At 42.3% G+C, this 15,261-nt stretch overlaps 1 protein-coding gene across 3 annotated transcripts in view; it reads right to left on the bottom strand.

The window, feature by feature from the left end:
* Window positions 1-2,445: 2,445 nt before the first annotated feature.
* ANKRD27 (ankyrin repeat domain 27) overlaps window positions 2,446-15,261 on the bottom strand; it is a 60,648-nt gene continuing 47,832 nt past the window's right edge. For all 3 annotated transcript variants that reach the window (XM_055551538.1, XM_055551539.1, XM_055551540.1), the window contains 7 exons: window positions 10,127-10,324; window positions 9,327-9,446; window positions 8,248-8,409; window positions 6,663-6,774; window positions 5,307-5,385; window positions 5,047-5,119; window positions 2,446-3,780 (listed from right to left, as the gene is read on the bottom strand). In XM_055551538.1, coding sequence (XP_055407513.1) covers window positions 3,550-3,780; window positions 5,047-5,119; window positions 5,307-5,385; window positions 6,663-6,774; window positions 8,248-8,409; window positions 9,327-9,446; window positions 10,127-10,324 — 975 coding nt within the window. In that variant the 3' untranslated portion in view covers window positions 2,446-3,549. The remainder of the gene's footprint in view (window positions 3,781-5,046; window positions 5,120-5,306; window positions 5,386-6,662; window positions 6,775-8,247; window positions 8,410-9,326; window positions 9,447-10,126; window positions 10,325-15,261) is intronic.

Genomic DNA, 15,261 nt, shown 5'->3' on the forward strand with positions numbered 1-15,261 from the left:
TTTGGACAAAGTTGTTTTTCTACCATAGAGAAATAAGCAGAAGATCTGCATTTAAAACTTTTTGTCCTTCCCTATCAAAAGCTTTGAACATATGTAGCAGCATGAATATATCCTTCATACTTGTGACATTAGTGTTAAGTGGGAAAATGACCTTAGTAGAAGTAGGAGCTGCTCCAACATCTTCAGTGAGAAGAAAATAGCAGCATCTATAACATCATAGGTGTTAAGACTCATGGATTAAGCTGAGTCAGTTTTAGTATTTCCAAGACATAGGTTCTGAAAGCAGATAAGACCTTTTTCTTCCTACAGATAGTCCTTACATTTAATGTAGGAAAATTCCTAACTTTGATTTCATTTATAATCTGCTTTTCAAAGCATTAACTCATCTAGCAAATATTACCCGTACCACCTCTGTAACTGGAGGATACGTCCATTAGAAAAAAATTAGCAAAATAACTGAGACATGCTGGTAATAATACTTAAACACTAGTAAACATGTTTTTAAGAGAAATGATTTCTAATGATTCAAGTCCAGTTAGTTCACCATTGTGGTAGAAATGTTCTGGGTCTTCAGTGATAGGGTTGCAGGTAACTTAAAGCAAGTGTCATCTTTTGTCCTTTATTCCCACCAGGTTACGAAAAACTGTGCTTGTAACTTTGAATCATAAACTTAACTCTCAAGTGAGCTATTCAGTGTAACTTGTCTTAGTCCGGCGGGGGGGGGGGGGGGCAGCTCCAGAGGAAGTGCATAACATTTAATGAGCTCAGTAGGATTAATAGCAGGAAAAGTGATGGAAAATGTGATTTATAGTTCCAGTCTCTAGCTAGAGATATATACCCTGCTGGTATATTTCTAAATTATACTTGAGATTTTACTCTATTTCAGACTTAAAATTTAGTGAAGTGAAGTCAGTGTTAGAATATATGTCTAGTATTCCTGAGTAAGCAAATAAATGAGTAGAGCCATTAAGGACATCAAAAAGAGTTCAGAGGAACAGTAAATCACCAAAGTAAAATCTGATCAAGGATTTTGAAAAAATAATCCCAGTTAACAGGTAGATTTTACATAGCAACACTGGAAGGAGACTAGACAGCTCTGAGCAAGTTTGCTACATGCTTTCTCTTACAAAATAACCACTGTTATGGCAGCTGTTGAGGTGAAGGTGTTGGACTATAAACCTCCCCTCATTCGGAGACACTCTAGAATGGAAAGTGAGGACAGAAATTCTCGATGACGTTGCAGGGGTGGAATATGTTCCCATCCAGGGGGTGGAGGCTGGTTATTCTCACCTTTCTGATTTAACTGACAATACTCTGAATTCAAAACATTCTCATACAAAATAGGAATTTTGGCATTACCAATTTCTGAATTGTCAAATATAGTTTTAATTGAGAAAGTAATTAGAAACACATGTGTTTTTTAAAATACCTGAGGTAATCACTTCAGATTGCTCACCCTGCTGATTACCAGAATAGCTCAAGAGGAAACTTCTCCCCCAGGATTGAGAGTCCCATTCATGGTATTTCTGTCTCCAGGTGAAGGGCGCACCCAGCTGGAAACAGGTGGCACTGCTAGCCAGGCCTTGACCCCAGCTCTGCCCGTGCAAGCAAATTAGCCCCCTTATTTCCGTAAACCTTCTCACTTGACATTCCTACCAGCTGAGGCACTTGTTAGAATTATGGAGGGTGTATGTGAATGTTTGGCTTCTTCAATATTTCTTTCTTTTTTTTTTTTAATCACAGTATGGTTGCTTTACAGTGTTGTGTTAGTTTCTGCTATACAACAAAGTGAATCAACTGTATGTATAGACATCTCTTCCCTCGTGAGGCTCTCTCTAGGTCATTGCAGAGCACTGAGCTGAGCTCCCTGTGGTACCACAGCTTCCCACTAGACACATATTGTACACACAGCAGTGCCTATGTCAGCACTACTCTCTCAGTTGGTGCCACCCTCTCCCCCATGCCAGGTCCATGAGTCCATTCTTTTACACCTGCGTCTCTATTCCTGCCCTGCAAATAGGTTCACGGTAGGTTTTCAAAACTGTTGTACCACCCCCAAAATTAGGTGGTTTCCAATGTACGTATTTGTAAAGTGGGGGAGAGGAGGAAAAATAGAACAAACTTCCAAAGCAACCGTGCTTATTTGCTGTTTGGGCTACGTACCTGTATTCACTTTGTTCTTCTGATGCTAAAAGAAATGAAAATACCTTTGTGGGGGCCCTAAGCACCATGCTTACCGGATTAGGTCAGCAGCCTTGGATAATCTGCCCCAAATGACCCAGTTCACACGTTTCAGTCACACTTGTATCTCTAGCTGAAAAATAAAATGTATTATCTATCCAGTGGGAGAAGATGACTCCACACACCAAGCACATGTTGATAGCAGAAAGGCTGAGAAACTATCACCACAGGAGAACAAACTAAAAAAGGTACACCACGACACACTCAAGAATCATAAAGTTTACTGTTTCTTTCCCATCGTTTGGCACATATCCAAGGCACATTAGAAAATTAAAAATCATAAATTACTTTATAGAAAAATAATCAGCCCCTCCCTTCTGTACATACATAAGTATTTCCAAGAACGTGCACAAAACCATTTCCCTATTACAAAGTTATTTGAAAATGTACTCAGGACAAACCCGTGTTTGCAGCTCTAGACTAATTAGTAACATAAAAAAATAAGAAATATAATCTATAGAAATTTATAAAAAGGAATAAATGGCAATAAATTCTAACGTAAAGTTACTTTGACCTGGTTTGTGCTGTAAGTTTTGAATCTGAATCAAAAGACTAAGAGAAGATGTGCCAAGTCTGCTCTGTTCAGTAACCATCCATCCGGTGTGACGTTTAGGGGGGCTCTTAACGGAAAGGGATGTTTCTAGAGACACTGCTACAGGTGTATAAGTGCAGTGGTCAATTATCTGTACTTTGTTGGAAGAAAAAAGTATACCCAGCTTTCCCCACATACATAGTGTAGAACATGTCATATGTGTCCAATGAACTAAAATGAGCAATCAAAATGGCATTTAGGCATCTTTGGGTTCAGGTGTTGCTTAAAAGGGACATTTTTCAGCCCTGTTTTCTTTATTCAAATGCTGTATTTCTGCCCAGCCTCCACAGTACAGTGAAACCTAAATTGCTTTTCTTCAGCTTATCCCAGAGGGAGGAGTTCTTTTAGACTGTGGTTTGCTAGTTCATGCACATCACAGAGGTTTAGCACCTTTCATTAGAAGGGGGTCAGAATCTGGTGATGAAACCTCTCACTGTAACCCAGGAACCCAAATACTTAAGAAGTGTCTTAAAGATGTGGACACCACTGGAATTTTTGTCCATCCCTTTTCAAGTGTATCCATTACCTCTGAAGAGGAAAGAGCTAGTGATGACCTGCTGTTGTATTCTTTCTGTCAGCCACAGAAAAGCTTTCAGGACCTTTCTGCTTTTCTCTCAAGCCAAACAAATTTCATTTAGTGCGAAGCTGTATTCATGCGCAGCATCTTCTTGTTGAGGACTTGCTTCTTGGCAGTAGATAATTCCTCCTTATTACTGTTAAGACTGGGAAATGCTAGCCTCTTGGGGAGTGCTCAGGTTGCCAGCAGTCTCTGGGCCCTTGGTTGCCACTGTGTCGTCGACCGTGTGTCTACGCAGCATTCTCCTGTTTCTGGGAGCAGTTTGCCTTGGTCCAGACCTCTCCGGCTGATCGTTTCCTTTGTCAGCAGCCTCAGACCTGCCCTGGTCTGGCAGGTTATTGTGCTTCCGTGCGACTCTTTGTCTCCCTGGCTAAAGAAAAGATACGATTCAGACACTTCACATTTGCACTGTACTTGAAAACAACCACCAGAGTAACAGCTACCCTTGAGCACTTCTTGAGGTGTCATCAATGTGCTAAGTACTTTGCAGGCATAATTTCAACTCTTAACATCCCTGCAGTGAAAGTGTGACCTGCGTGTACTCCACATGTCAGACACAGTGTAAACATGTTCATGTGTTTTCACATTTAATCTTTGCAGCTCTAACAGATGTGTACTGCTGTCATCCCCACTGTGCATACAGCTGAGGACATAGGATCAGCAAAGTTCAGCAATCTGCCTTAAGTCCCCCAGCTAGCAAGGGGAAAGCTAGCACTTGAACCCAGCCATATTTCAAAGTCTGCAGGTTTTCCACCCAGCAGCAGGTCTATTAACAAAGCCAGGGAAGATTAACTATGAAATCAAAATCAGTCATATTAACAAAAATCACTTTAATTTGCTAAAAGATTTAGAACTGTACTATATTTGTTCCAGCAAGCCTATGCCAGACATACTATACATTCTATTTCTTAATAATTGGCATTTATGATATTGACGAGCACCAATAAGAAAAGCCATGTTTCAGTAATGCCCTACTGTATAGCACAGGGAAATATATTCAGTATCCTGTAATGAACTATAATGGAAAAGAATCTGAAAAAGTATATATATATATATGTATATATGAAAAACTGAATCACTTTGCTATACACTAGAAACTAACACAACAATGTAAATCAACTATAATTAAAAAAAGAAAAGAAAACCCATGTTTTCTGAGAAGAGCCACCTAATAGCACCACAGAAAGGAAAGCAGTCTTCTTTTTATGAGTATTAAATAGTGTTGTAGGAAGATGGCCATGAACAAAACTGACTATATGAGCAACATTATACCATACTCCCCAGGTTTTTAACTATCCATATACAGATGTGTTTTCTTCCTTACATTAGTGATTAACACGTTAGTGAATTAGCTCATGCAGTAAAATCGGAGAGAGTTCACCTAGTATGCAAGTTATGAACTGCGGGATCTTCCCATGTGTCAAAACTGTCTGCCACTTTCCCCTCACTTTCCTCTCTCAGCTCAGAAATGCATTATTAAACATAACAGTATTTAATCTTGCCACCACACTCATTTTGTTTCTAACTCTTTACCAGTGACGGGACTACTGAGATATGAAACGTGTTTTCCAAGGATTAGTTTTGAAAAATCTAGGATTTAAAAAATAATGGTATAAGCCAGTGTTTAATAACTCACCTCATGCAAAGAATCTTTAGTAAGATTAGGGACACTTCTGTCTCGTGCCATAATCTCCTTTGGAGTCCTTGCCCTGAAACCCAAAACAAACTAAAATAAGTGTTTGGGATAGTGGTGCAAAATATTCTGGTTGGCCACGAGGTGGCAGCATTTGATGGGTGCAGATTTATTTATATGCATTAAAGCTGCAAATAACCTGCTTGAGTTGTAAGTAAAATTAAGGTCAAAAGCACAGAAATAAACTTGAATTTTATACTCACTTAAATGGACCAACTGAGTGGACAAAGTAAAACTGTCTTGTAAAAGGTTCATCTGGTAGATCATATAGTTTTGAATTCCCTGTAGATAAAAGGATAAAAACATCTGAAAACGTCTAAGGGTAGTTTAACAATTGTTTAGAAATTAAAGCACAGATGCAAACTTTCAACATTTCTTTTAGTTAAAGTTTAACAACATTTAGGAAATTAAGGATTTCATTTGCTTACAGAAACGTGTTAGTAGATACCTATGTATTACTGTATGAACCCCCATGAAACAAAAATAAACCCTTAATACACTGAAACTCCACAGGCACAAACAATTACAATGAGACAGACTCAGGATTACCCAGATATGTGAATAGATTTATTCATATTATTACACTTCAAACTACAACAATAGTTTTTTTTAAAGTTGAACAAGGACCCCATCTATAACAACTTTTTTATTAAAATAAGAAAATACTTCAGCCCCACCCCTGTTTGGCAGCTGCTGTTCTAATTACCATTAACCTCTATACGCCTGCAAATTAAAAAAGAAATTTCTTAACATTTAAACTTTTTATATTTGTGTGTAGCCGATTAACAGTATTGTGGTAGTTTCAGGTGAACGGCGAAGGGACTCAACTATATGTATAGATGTATCCATTCTCCCCCAGACTCCCCTCCCACCCAGGCTGCTACATAACACTAAGCAGAGCTCCCCGTGCTGTACAGTAGGCCCTTGTTGGTTATCCATTTTAAATACACCAGTGTGAACCTGTCCATCTGAAACTCCCTAACTATCCCTCCCATCCTTCCCCTCTGCCAGCAACCATAAGTTCCTTCTCTGAGTCTCTTTCTGTTTTCGTAAGTTCATTTGTGTCCTTTCTGTTTAGATTCCGCATATAAGGGATGTCGTACGATAGTTTTCTCCTTCTCTGACTCAGGATGACAATCTCTAGGTCTATCCATGTTGCTACAAATAACACTACTTCATTTTAAAAAATTTAAAGGTAGCATTTATCCCAGATGTCCAGGAAATGCTTAGAAAAAGGCTTGGATTTAGAACTCGAGACATGGACGGAACTACCAGAGGCAGGGCCTCCTCCAAAGCTGGCAAGTGGGGGCCTGACCTTCAGGGTAAGGCCTACAAGTGTCCCCTCCCCCCTCAGGAAGCACTGCCATCGACCAGAAAGCCAGTATCCAAAACAGGCGATGAAACAGGCTATAACGTACATTTCTTTGGTGCCTATAATCCCATTCCCAGTCATGACTCTAATTACATTTTACATTTAAAGTTAGGTGAAAACTGGCAACCACTCATGGATTTCCAAATAAAGCCAAGCTGAGAATTCCAGAAAGAATGTGAGTTCTTACATTTTTTCCTGATCTTAACAGTGACGTACTCGCTGTGGTCTGTTTCACCAATGTCGTCTAGTGTGGCCACACAGCTTGGTACAACTTGAAGCAATTCCATTATTTTTGAATTCTATAAGTTGAAAAGGAAAAGGTAACAGTGATGGGGTTTTAAAATTCTTTCTTAGGAGGTTATTGCCTGTTTTTAATGTAAGTGTCAATGCTGGTGTGGCTGGGCAGAAAAGCTAAGAGAAGCCACTACCGACAAAAGTTGGAGGCCATAAAGTGGTGGAGAACAGCCCCGCATCTGGGGGCTGGCTCTGCCCGTGTTTCACTGCTCTGTGCAGCGGGGGTGATGAGAACAGGATCTATTACTGTAGACTTATTGTGAGGTTACTGAGCGCCCAACACATAGAAGTACTCAGTAAAAGATACTCATCATCATTTGAGGAAGTGCTAAACTGAATGTTTAAAATATGTCAATTCTGTTAAATACAACTGAAAATTAGAAATGAATATATTGCATACTACACTGAATATACTAAATAAACATACTCAGCCTATACTTCAGCGACCTGATACAATATACTAAGTAAATAAACTCAGCCTATACTTGGCCACCTGATGCAAACAGACAACTCATGGAAAAGACCCTGATGCTGGGAAAGACTGAATGCAAAAGGAGAAGAGGGCAGCAGAGGATGAGATGGTTCAATGGCATCACCGATTCAATGGACATGGACTTGGGTGAACTCTGGGAGATGGGGAGTTGCTGCTGGGACTGCAGCAGGCCGGGCATGCTGTAGTCCATGGGGTCGCAGAGCCGGACACGACTTAGCAAATGAACAACAACATGAGTAGTTGTGTTATGGTGACTTAAAAGTGTCAGTGGTGCAGTTCAACAGCCTACCGGCTGTCTACCTGAGTAGGGAACTATATGAAGATTCAGCGTGAACAGAGGACCAGTGAAGAGGTGCCTCTTCCCCAGGAGGAGCAGACTGTTCCCTCACCATTTCCCACAGTGCACATCCACCCCTGGGAGGGTGGTAAACCGCCCCTCACAGAACTCAAGGTGTGCTCACGGACCGCACACACTTTCTCCCTTGTGCTGCTAAGACCCTGATGGGTTGCCAGGGCGGGGAGGGCGAGACCAGGACACTGTCGCATCCTGCTTCTTCCCCGCAGGCACCTGACTGCTGGGCAGTGGGCCAGGCCAGGGCACCAAGGCCCACAGTGGGTGAGAGGCACCTCTACTCGGACCTTTGAAAACTACCCCTGGGGACTTCCCTGGCTGTCCAGTGGTTAAGACTGTGCTTCCAATGCAGGAGGCATGGGGTTGACCCTGGTTGAGGAACTGAGATCCCACATGTGGCATGCAGCATGGCAAAAAAAAACTACCGCTGGCTCCCCGGCAGGCCACCTCTGACCAGGTGACCCAAGGACCAGGGGTGTAGCCACACTGGCAGACTCTAGCACGCTAACTCAGCCCAGCTCAGTGAGTCAGAGGTCTGGCTACCATTCTCTCAGATCTGGCTTCAACGTGGGGGATCCACGAGAACTGTAAGGGAGCTTGGGATGCCCTCAGCCAGGAAGTGCTCCCACCTACCTGTTCAGCACAGTCGATTGCTGTGCATTGCCTCTTATTCAGGACCTGAACCGATGCTCCATGAAGCAGTAGCAGCTCCACCACGAAGACGTGCCTTTCTATCACAGCCTCGTGCAGTGCTGTGTTGCCCTTGTTGTTGGAAGCGTTGATGGAGGCCCCATGCTAGAAAGAAAAGCAGTGCAGTCAAGAGCAATGCTAAAAATGATCCACGCCGAATTGATGTGGTAGCTATATGGATGTACACTATAACCTTCCTTCAACTTTTCTGCATGTCTGAAATTTGTCTTAAAATGTTAGGGGTAAAAGTAATACTGAGGAAAAAAGATTTATGTACAAAGATATTCATGGCAGCATTTATCACTCAACAGCAGGGGAAAAACAGAAGTCACCTAAATGTATTAAGCAGAAAGAGTTTTAAAAAAGAAAACTACAGTAAGTACATCCATAATTATGCAACCATTTAAAAAATTCAGATTTTTAATAAACGGTTTTCTATGTTAAGTTAAAACAAGATAGAGGACCTCCCTGGTAGTCCAGGGATTAAGACTGTGCTTCCGCTGCAGGGGCTCGGGTTTGATCCCTGGTCCAGGAAGTTCCACATGTCATGCAGTGCAATAAAAAAAAACCAAGATAGAAAACAATACTGATCTAAACTATGCACATTTTCAAAAAGTCACCCAAAATAGTTACCCTTGAGTAACAGGGTTATGGAAAATTTGGGTTTTTCCCATCTTTTATAAATTCTTCCTTCTACAGTCAACACATACAACCTTCATCATGAGAGGAAAAAAAAGCAGTGACAAAAAAGGACATTCAGCTCACATTTCAGGTAATGATTCAACTGACCTGGTAAATGAGGCAAGACCCAAACCTCCAGGAAAAGCGGTGTCTCAGTCCTTAACCCTGCATCTCTGATGCATCGCTGACTCCAAGGCCCCTGATTCCAGAGCTCCTCTCCCAGGGCCCGCTTACATCATGAGCCCTGCCACCTCCCCAGGGCACTGCCAGGGGCTCCCTGCGAGCCGACCCAGTCAGCAGCTCCTGGGCCGGGGTGGGGGCAGGGGTGGCGGGTGCCTTACCTGCAGCAGCAGCGCCGCGACTTCGTGGTGGCCTCTGGAACAGGCATAGATGAGGGGTGTGTTTCCACTTATGTCCTTTTTATTGGGTTTTGCATTCGACTCTAATAGACACTTCACCACCTAGCCCAGAGAAGAAAAATTTAACATTAGCAGGGAGAGATCCTCTAACTTGATATTCTTCTGGTTTTTCTGTAGGTTTATCCAGAGGGCTCTTTAGACACATGTCTGACCCTCAGGAGAAAGCAGACCAGCTGAAGCATGAAGGGGTTAACCTGTGCTGAGGGTCTCCTGCAGGCCAGGCATGCGCCAGGCACCAGTGCTTGTCACTGAATCACTGTATGTCCCCTGGAGAGCTGCAATAACTAGTTTTACATGTTAGGAAGCTGATGCTAGGCATTACCTGAAACATGATTCCTGTCTTTAATAAGCTTACAGTAGAACTACTAAGGGAAGATGAAAAAAAAAAAAGATATTTAACTGTCTGGCACAAGACAGGAGCTGTGGGAACACAGAGGTGGTCAGACACACTTCAGCCCTCGATGACCAAAGCCCAAGAATAAGAGAGAGGCAGTTCCAGGTGGGGGTGAGAATCAGGACTGGCTCTGGTTGGCTCCGCCCCCAAAAGCACCAGGGCTGTGTGTTCTGTTGCCAAGCGGCCCTGCCCTGTGCGTCTCAGAATCTCAGGGCTGGGAGGAAGGACACAGGCCAATCCCTTCGGACAGCCACCTTCCCCCTCTGCAGTGTCCCCATGAGGTGAGGTTCTAACCCTGTCCACGCTGCCCGAGAGTCAGCACCGGTACCTGGAAGTGGCCCTGCTGGCAGGCCAGGTGGAGTGGGACAGCCTGGCTGGCATCTCGGGCCCCCACGCTGGCACCGTGCTTCACAAGGAGGAGGATGAGGTCCGCCCGACCGTGCAGGGCAGCAACGTGCAGCGGGGAGGAGCCGTCCTGGTTGGTCACATTCACACCAAGCCCACTGGCGGGAATCTTTGCCAGCTTCTAGTAAGGGCAGGAGGTGGAAACAAATGTCATTAGTTTTTAAGAAAACCGGCTAAAGGAATTGAAGCCACCTGTCCCAGCAGCCCCTCTGTAAAATTTGGAATCACAGCGGGATCCTGAATCAGGCTGCCTATAAGTGAATTAATACTGAGAAAGGTCTGATATATCAAAGTGTAACTTCCATTTTCAAGAAAGGAAGCCCCCTACAATGATACCATATTATACCATGGCAGTTCAATGGCGAAAGCAAATCCTGTCTTAGATGGTGCTGGAACAAGTGGATATCCATATAGGCAGAAACTGCCCTCACACCCAACACACACACTAAAGTGCATCGCAGACCTAAATGTAAAAGCTACAGCTATTAAACTTGAACACAAAGGAAAATCTCTGCTATGCTGGGATGGGCAAAGAATAGCTAGGACACAAAAAGCAAAAGTTTGATAAACTGGACAATAAAAATATTTAATACTTGCTCTTTGCATAAGGCAAGTAAGAAAATGAAAACGCAGGTCACAGACAGGGAAAAAAATGTTTGCAATGTGTATATCTGACAAAGGACTTGTACCAACCACAAATTCAAAACAGAACAAGCTCGCTTACAACTCTTGTAAGACAATCCAACTTAAAAAAAAAAAATAGGTAAAAGATTTTCAAAGGACTTCACAAAAGGCTTCACAAAAGACCGGAGAAGGCAATGGCACCCCACTCCAGTACTCTTGCCAGGAAAATCCCATGGACAGAGGAGCCTGGTGGGCTGCAGTCCATGGGGTCACTAAGAGTCGGACACGATTGAGAGACCTCACTGTCACTTTTCACTTTCATGTATTGGAGAAGGAAATGGCAACCCACTCCAGCGTTCTTGCCTAGAGAATCCCAGGGACAGGGGAGCCTGGTGGGCTGCCGTCTATGGGGTCGCACAGAGTCGGACACGACTGAAGTGACTTAGCAGCAGCAGCACAAAAGACAGTTGAGCTTGGTGGGGGAGCACCTAAGGGACTCCCCTGCTGGTCCAGTAGCTGGGACTCCATGCTCCCGATGCAGCAGACCCAGGTTTGGTACCTGGTAGGGGAACGAGATCCCACATACTCCAACTAAGAGGTCACATGCAGCAACTAAGACCCAGCACAGCCAAATAAATAGTAAAAAATGAGCACATAAAATAACATCTTTAGTTACCGGGGAAAAGCAAATCAAGCCAAGAATCACAAAACTAAAGGGTCATGAAGCACCATGACAGTCGGGAGAGGGAACGGCCAAGAATCACAAAACTAAAGGGTCATGAAGCACATAAGTGACAGTCGGGAGAGGGAACGTGCAATCCAGCCAACTTCAAAGGGGCAGGAGGGAATATCAAGGGTGATAGAGAGTCCATTCTCTTGCCTGCGCTGGTGGTTAAGCATTCGTTTGTCAAACCTCAGAAAGCTGTTGGCTATCTCAAGCTGAAGCTCCCCTTCATGTTTATCATGGAACTTCCTTATTATTCACAATAGTTTTAAAACCAATCATGCAGATACAAGGAAAATCAATCACTAAATTAAAAGGGCAAACAAAACAAACCAATAGAACTAAAAACAAACATTGAATTGTGATGCTGGATCAAGTATTTGATAGTGGAATGAATATGTCAGTGGTTTCTGTGACTGATCAAAGATTAATCTTGGGTTATCTAGTTCACTTCTTGATGATTAAAAATATTATCTCTTTAAAAAACTATGCTGAAATTAAAGGGTGAATTTTACTGTACATAAGTTATATTTCAAAAATCACAAACAAACAAGTGAAGAAGTAGAAGGGGAAAAACATGATGAAACACCACTGCACACTTACCAGAAGGGCTAAAGTTAAAAAGTCAAAATACCAATTGTTGACCAGGATATAGGTCAATTAGAACTCTCACACCCTGCTGGTGGGGAATGAAAAATGCTATAATCACTCTGGAAAACTGGCCATTTCTTATGAAGTTAACATATACGTCCTGTGTCAGTTCAGTCACTCAGTCGTGTTCAACTCTTTGCGACCCCATGAATCGCAGCACGCCAGGACCCCCTGTCCATCAACAACTCCCAGAGTCCACCCAAACCCATGCCCATTGTGTCAGTGATGCCATCCAACCATCTCATCCTCTGTTGTCCCCTTCTCCTCCTGCCCTCAATCTTTCCCAGCAGGGTCTTTTCCAATGAGTCAGCTCTCCGCATCAGGTGGCCAAAGTATTGGAGTTTCAGCTTCAACATCAGTCCTTCCAATGAACACCCAGGACTGATCTCCTTTAGGATGGACTGGTTGGATCTCCTTGCAGTCCACGGGATTCTCAAGAGTGTTCTCAAACACCACGATTCAAAATCATCAGTTCTTCTGTGCTCAGCTTTCTTTATATTCCAACTCTCACATCCATACATGACTACTGGAAAAACCATAGCCTTGACTAGACAGACCTTTGTTGGCAAAGTAATGTCTCTGCTTTTCAATATGCTATCTAGGTTGGTCATAACTTTCCTTCCAAGGAGTAAGCATCTTTTAATTTCATGGCTGAAGTCACCATCTGCAGTGATTTTGGAGCCCCAAAAAATAAAGTCAGCCACTGTTTCCACTGTTTCCCATCTATTTCCCATGAAGTGGTGGGACCGGATGCCATGATCTTAGTTTTCTGAATGTTGAGCTTTAAGCCAACTTTTTCACTCTCCACTTTCACTTTCATCAAGAGGCTTTTTAGTTCCTCTTCACTTCCTGCCATAAGGGTGGTGTCATCTGCATATCTGAGGTTATTGATATTTCTCCCGGCAATCTTGATTCCAGCTTGTGTTTCTTCCAGTCCAGCGTTTCTCATGATGTACTCTGCATATAAGTTAAATAAGCAGGGTGACAATATACAGCCTTGATGTACTCCTTTTCCTATTTGGAACCAGTCTGTTCCATGTCCAGTTCTAACTGTTGCTTCCTGACCTGCATATAGGTTTGTCAAGAGGCAGGTCAGGTGGTCTGGTATTGCCATCTCTTTCAGAATTTTCCACAGTTTATTGTGATCCACACAGTCAAAGGCTTTGGCATAGTCAATAAAGCAGAAATAGATGTTTTTCTGGAACTCTCTTGCTTTTTCCATGATCCAGTGGATATTGGCAATCTGATCTCTGGTTCCTCTGCCTTTTTTAAAACCAGCTTGAACATCTGGAAGTTCACGGTTCACATATTGCTGAAGCCTGGCTTGGAGAATTTTGAGCATTACTTTACTAGCGTGTGAGATGAGTGCAATTGTGCGGTAGTTTGAGCATTCTTTGGCATTGCTTTTCTTTGGGATTGGAATGAAAACTGACCTTTTCCAGTCCTGTGTAACATATCAATTATACTCATGGATAATTACCCAAGTAGACATATGTTTACACAAAGACCTGTACACACAAATGTTCTTGGTTGGTTTATTCACAAAGCCCAAAGCAGGAGACAACTAAATCCCCTGATCCCAGGTTGTTTCGAGTAATCAACAGTTTATTCTTTACCACTGAGCCTGACGCACTTCATTTAGCCAGTTAATCTGCTGAAGGACATGTGGGTTGTTTCTGGTTTGGGGATATGGCAAATAAAGTTGCTGATGAACCTATTAGCAGAAATAAAGACACAGACGTAGAGAACAAAGGTATGGAACACCAAGGGGGTAAGGCGAGGGATGAATTGGGAGATTGGGATTGACATATATGCAGTATTGATCCTATGTATAAAACCAATAACTAATGAGAAATGGCTGTACAGCACAGGGAACTCGACTCAGTGGTGACCTAAATGGGAAGGAAATGCAAAAGAGGGGGTAGAGTATAGAGCTGATTCACTTTGTACAGCAGAAACTAACACATTGTAAAGCAACTATACTCCAATAAAAAAATTTTTTTAAGTTGCTGTGTACATTTGTTTACAGGTTTTTGTGAGAACATGTTTCCATTCCACTAAGATCAATAAGGAAAGCAACTGCTGAATCATATTGTAATTACAGGGTAATTCTATGGTTAGTTTTATATGGAACAACACACACGTTTTTCCAAAGTGGCTTTTACATTCCCAGCAGCAATGGATGAGTGAACCAATTTCCCCGCATCCTCACCGACATTTGGTATTGTCACTTTTCACTAATTTTTATTTTAGCCATTCTGATAGGTGCGTAGCACTATCTCATGGTGGTTATAATTTGCATTTCCCTGAAGGGTGATGACCTTTAACATCCTTTCACATGCTTATTTGCCATCTTTAAATGTTCTTTGGTGAAATGTACGTTCATTTTCTATGCCCATTCTCTTCCTGGTTTGTTTATACTATTGAGTTTTGGAGGTTCTTTGTATAGTCTAGATTCTGGCCCTTTGTCAGATACATGGTTTGCAGACCTTTTCTTTAAGTCAGTAGTTTGCCTGTAGCTTCTTTGCATGGGTTTCCACAGGGCAAGTTTCTAAATGAGAAGTCCAACTATACTACAAAGCTACAGTCATCAAGACAGTATGGTACTGGCACAAAGACAGAAATATAGATCAGTGGAACAAAATAGAAAGCCCAGAGATAAATCCACGCTCTTATGGACACCTTATCTTTGACAAAGGAGGCAAGAATATACAGTGGAGAAAAGATAATCTCTTTAACAAGTGATACTGGGAAAACTGGTCAACCACTTGTAAAAGAATGAAACTAGAACACTTTCTAACACCATACACAAAAATAAACTCAAAATGGATTAAAGATCTAAACGTAAGACCAGAAACTATAAAATTCCTAGAGGAGAACATAGGCAAAACACTCTCCAACATAAATCACAGCAGGATCCTCTATGACCCACCTCCCAGAGCAATGGAAATAAAAGCAAAAATAAAGAAATGGGACCTAATTAAACTTTGCACAATGAAGGAAACTATAAGCAAGGTGAAAAGACAGCCTTAAGAATAGGAGAAAATAGCAAATGAAGC

Source organism: Bubalus kerabau, chromosome 17 (assembly GCF_029407905.1).
Source record: "Bubalus kerabau isolate K-KA32 ecotype Philippines breed swamp buffalo chromosome 17, PCC_UOA_SB_1v2, whole genome shotgun sequence".
NCBI lineage: Eukaryota > Metazoa > Chordata > Mammalia > Artiodactyla > Bovidae > Bubalus > Bubalus kerabau.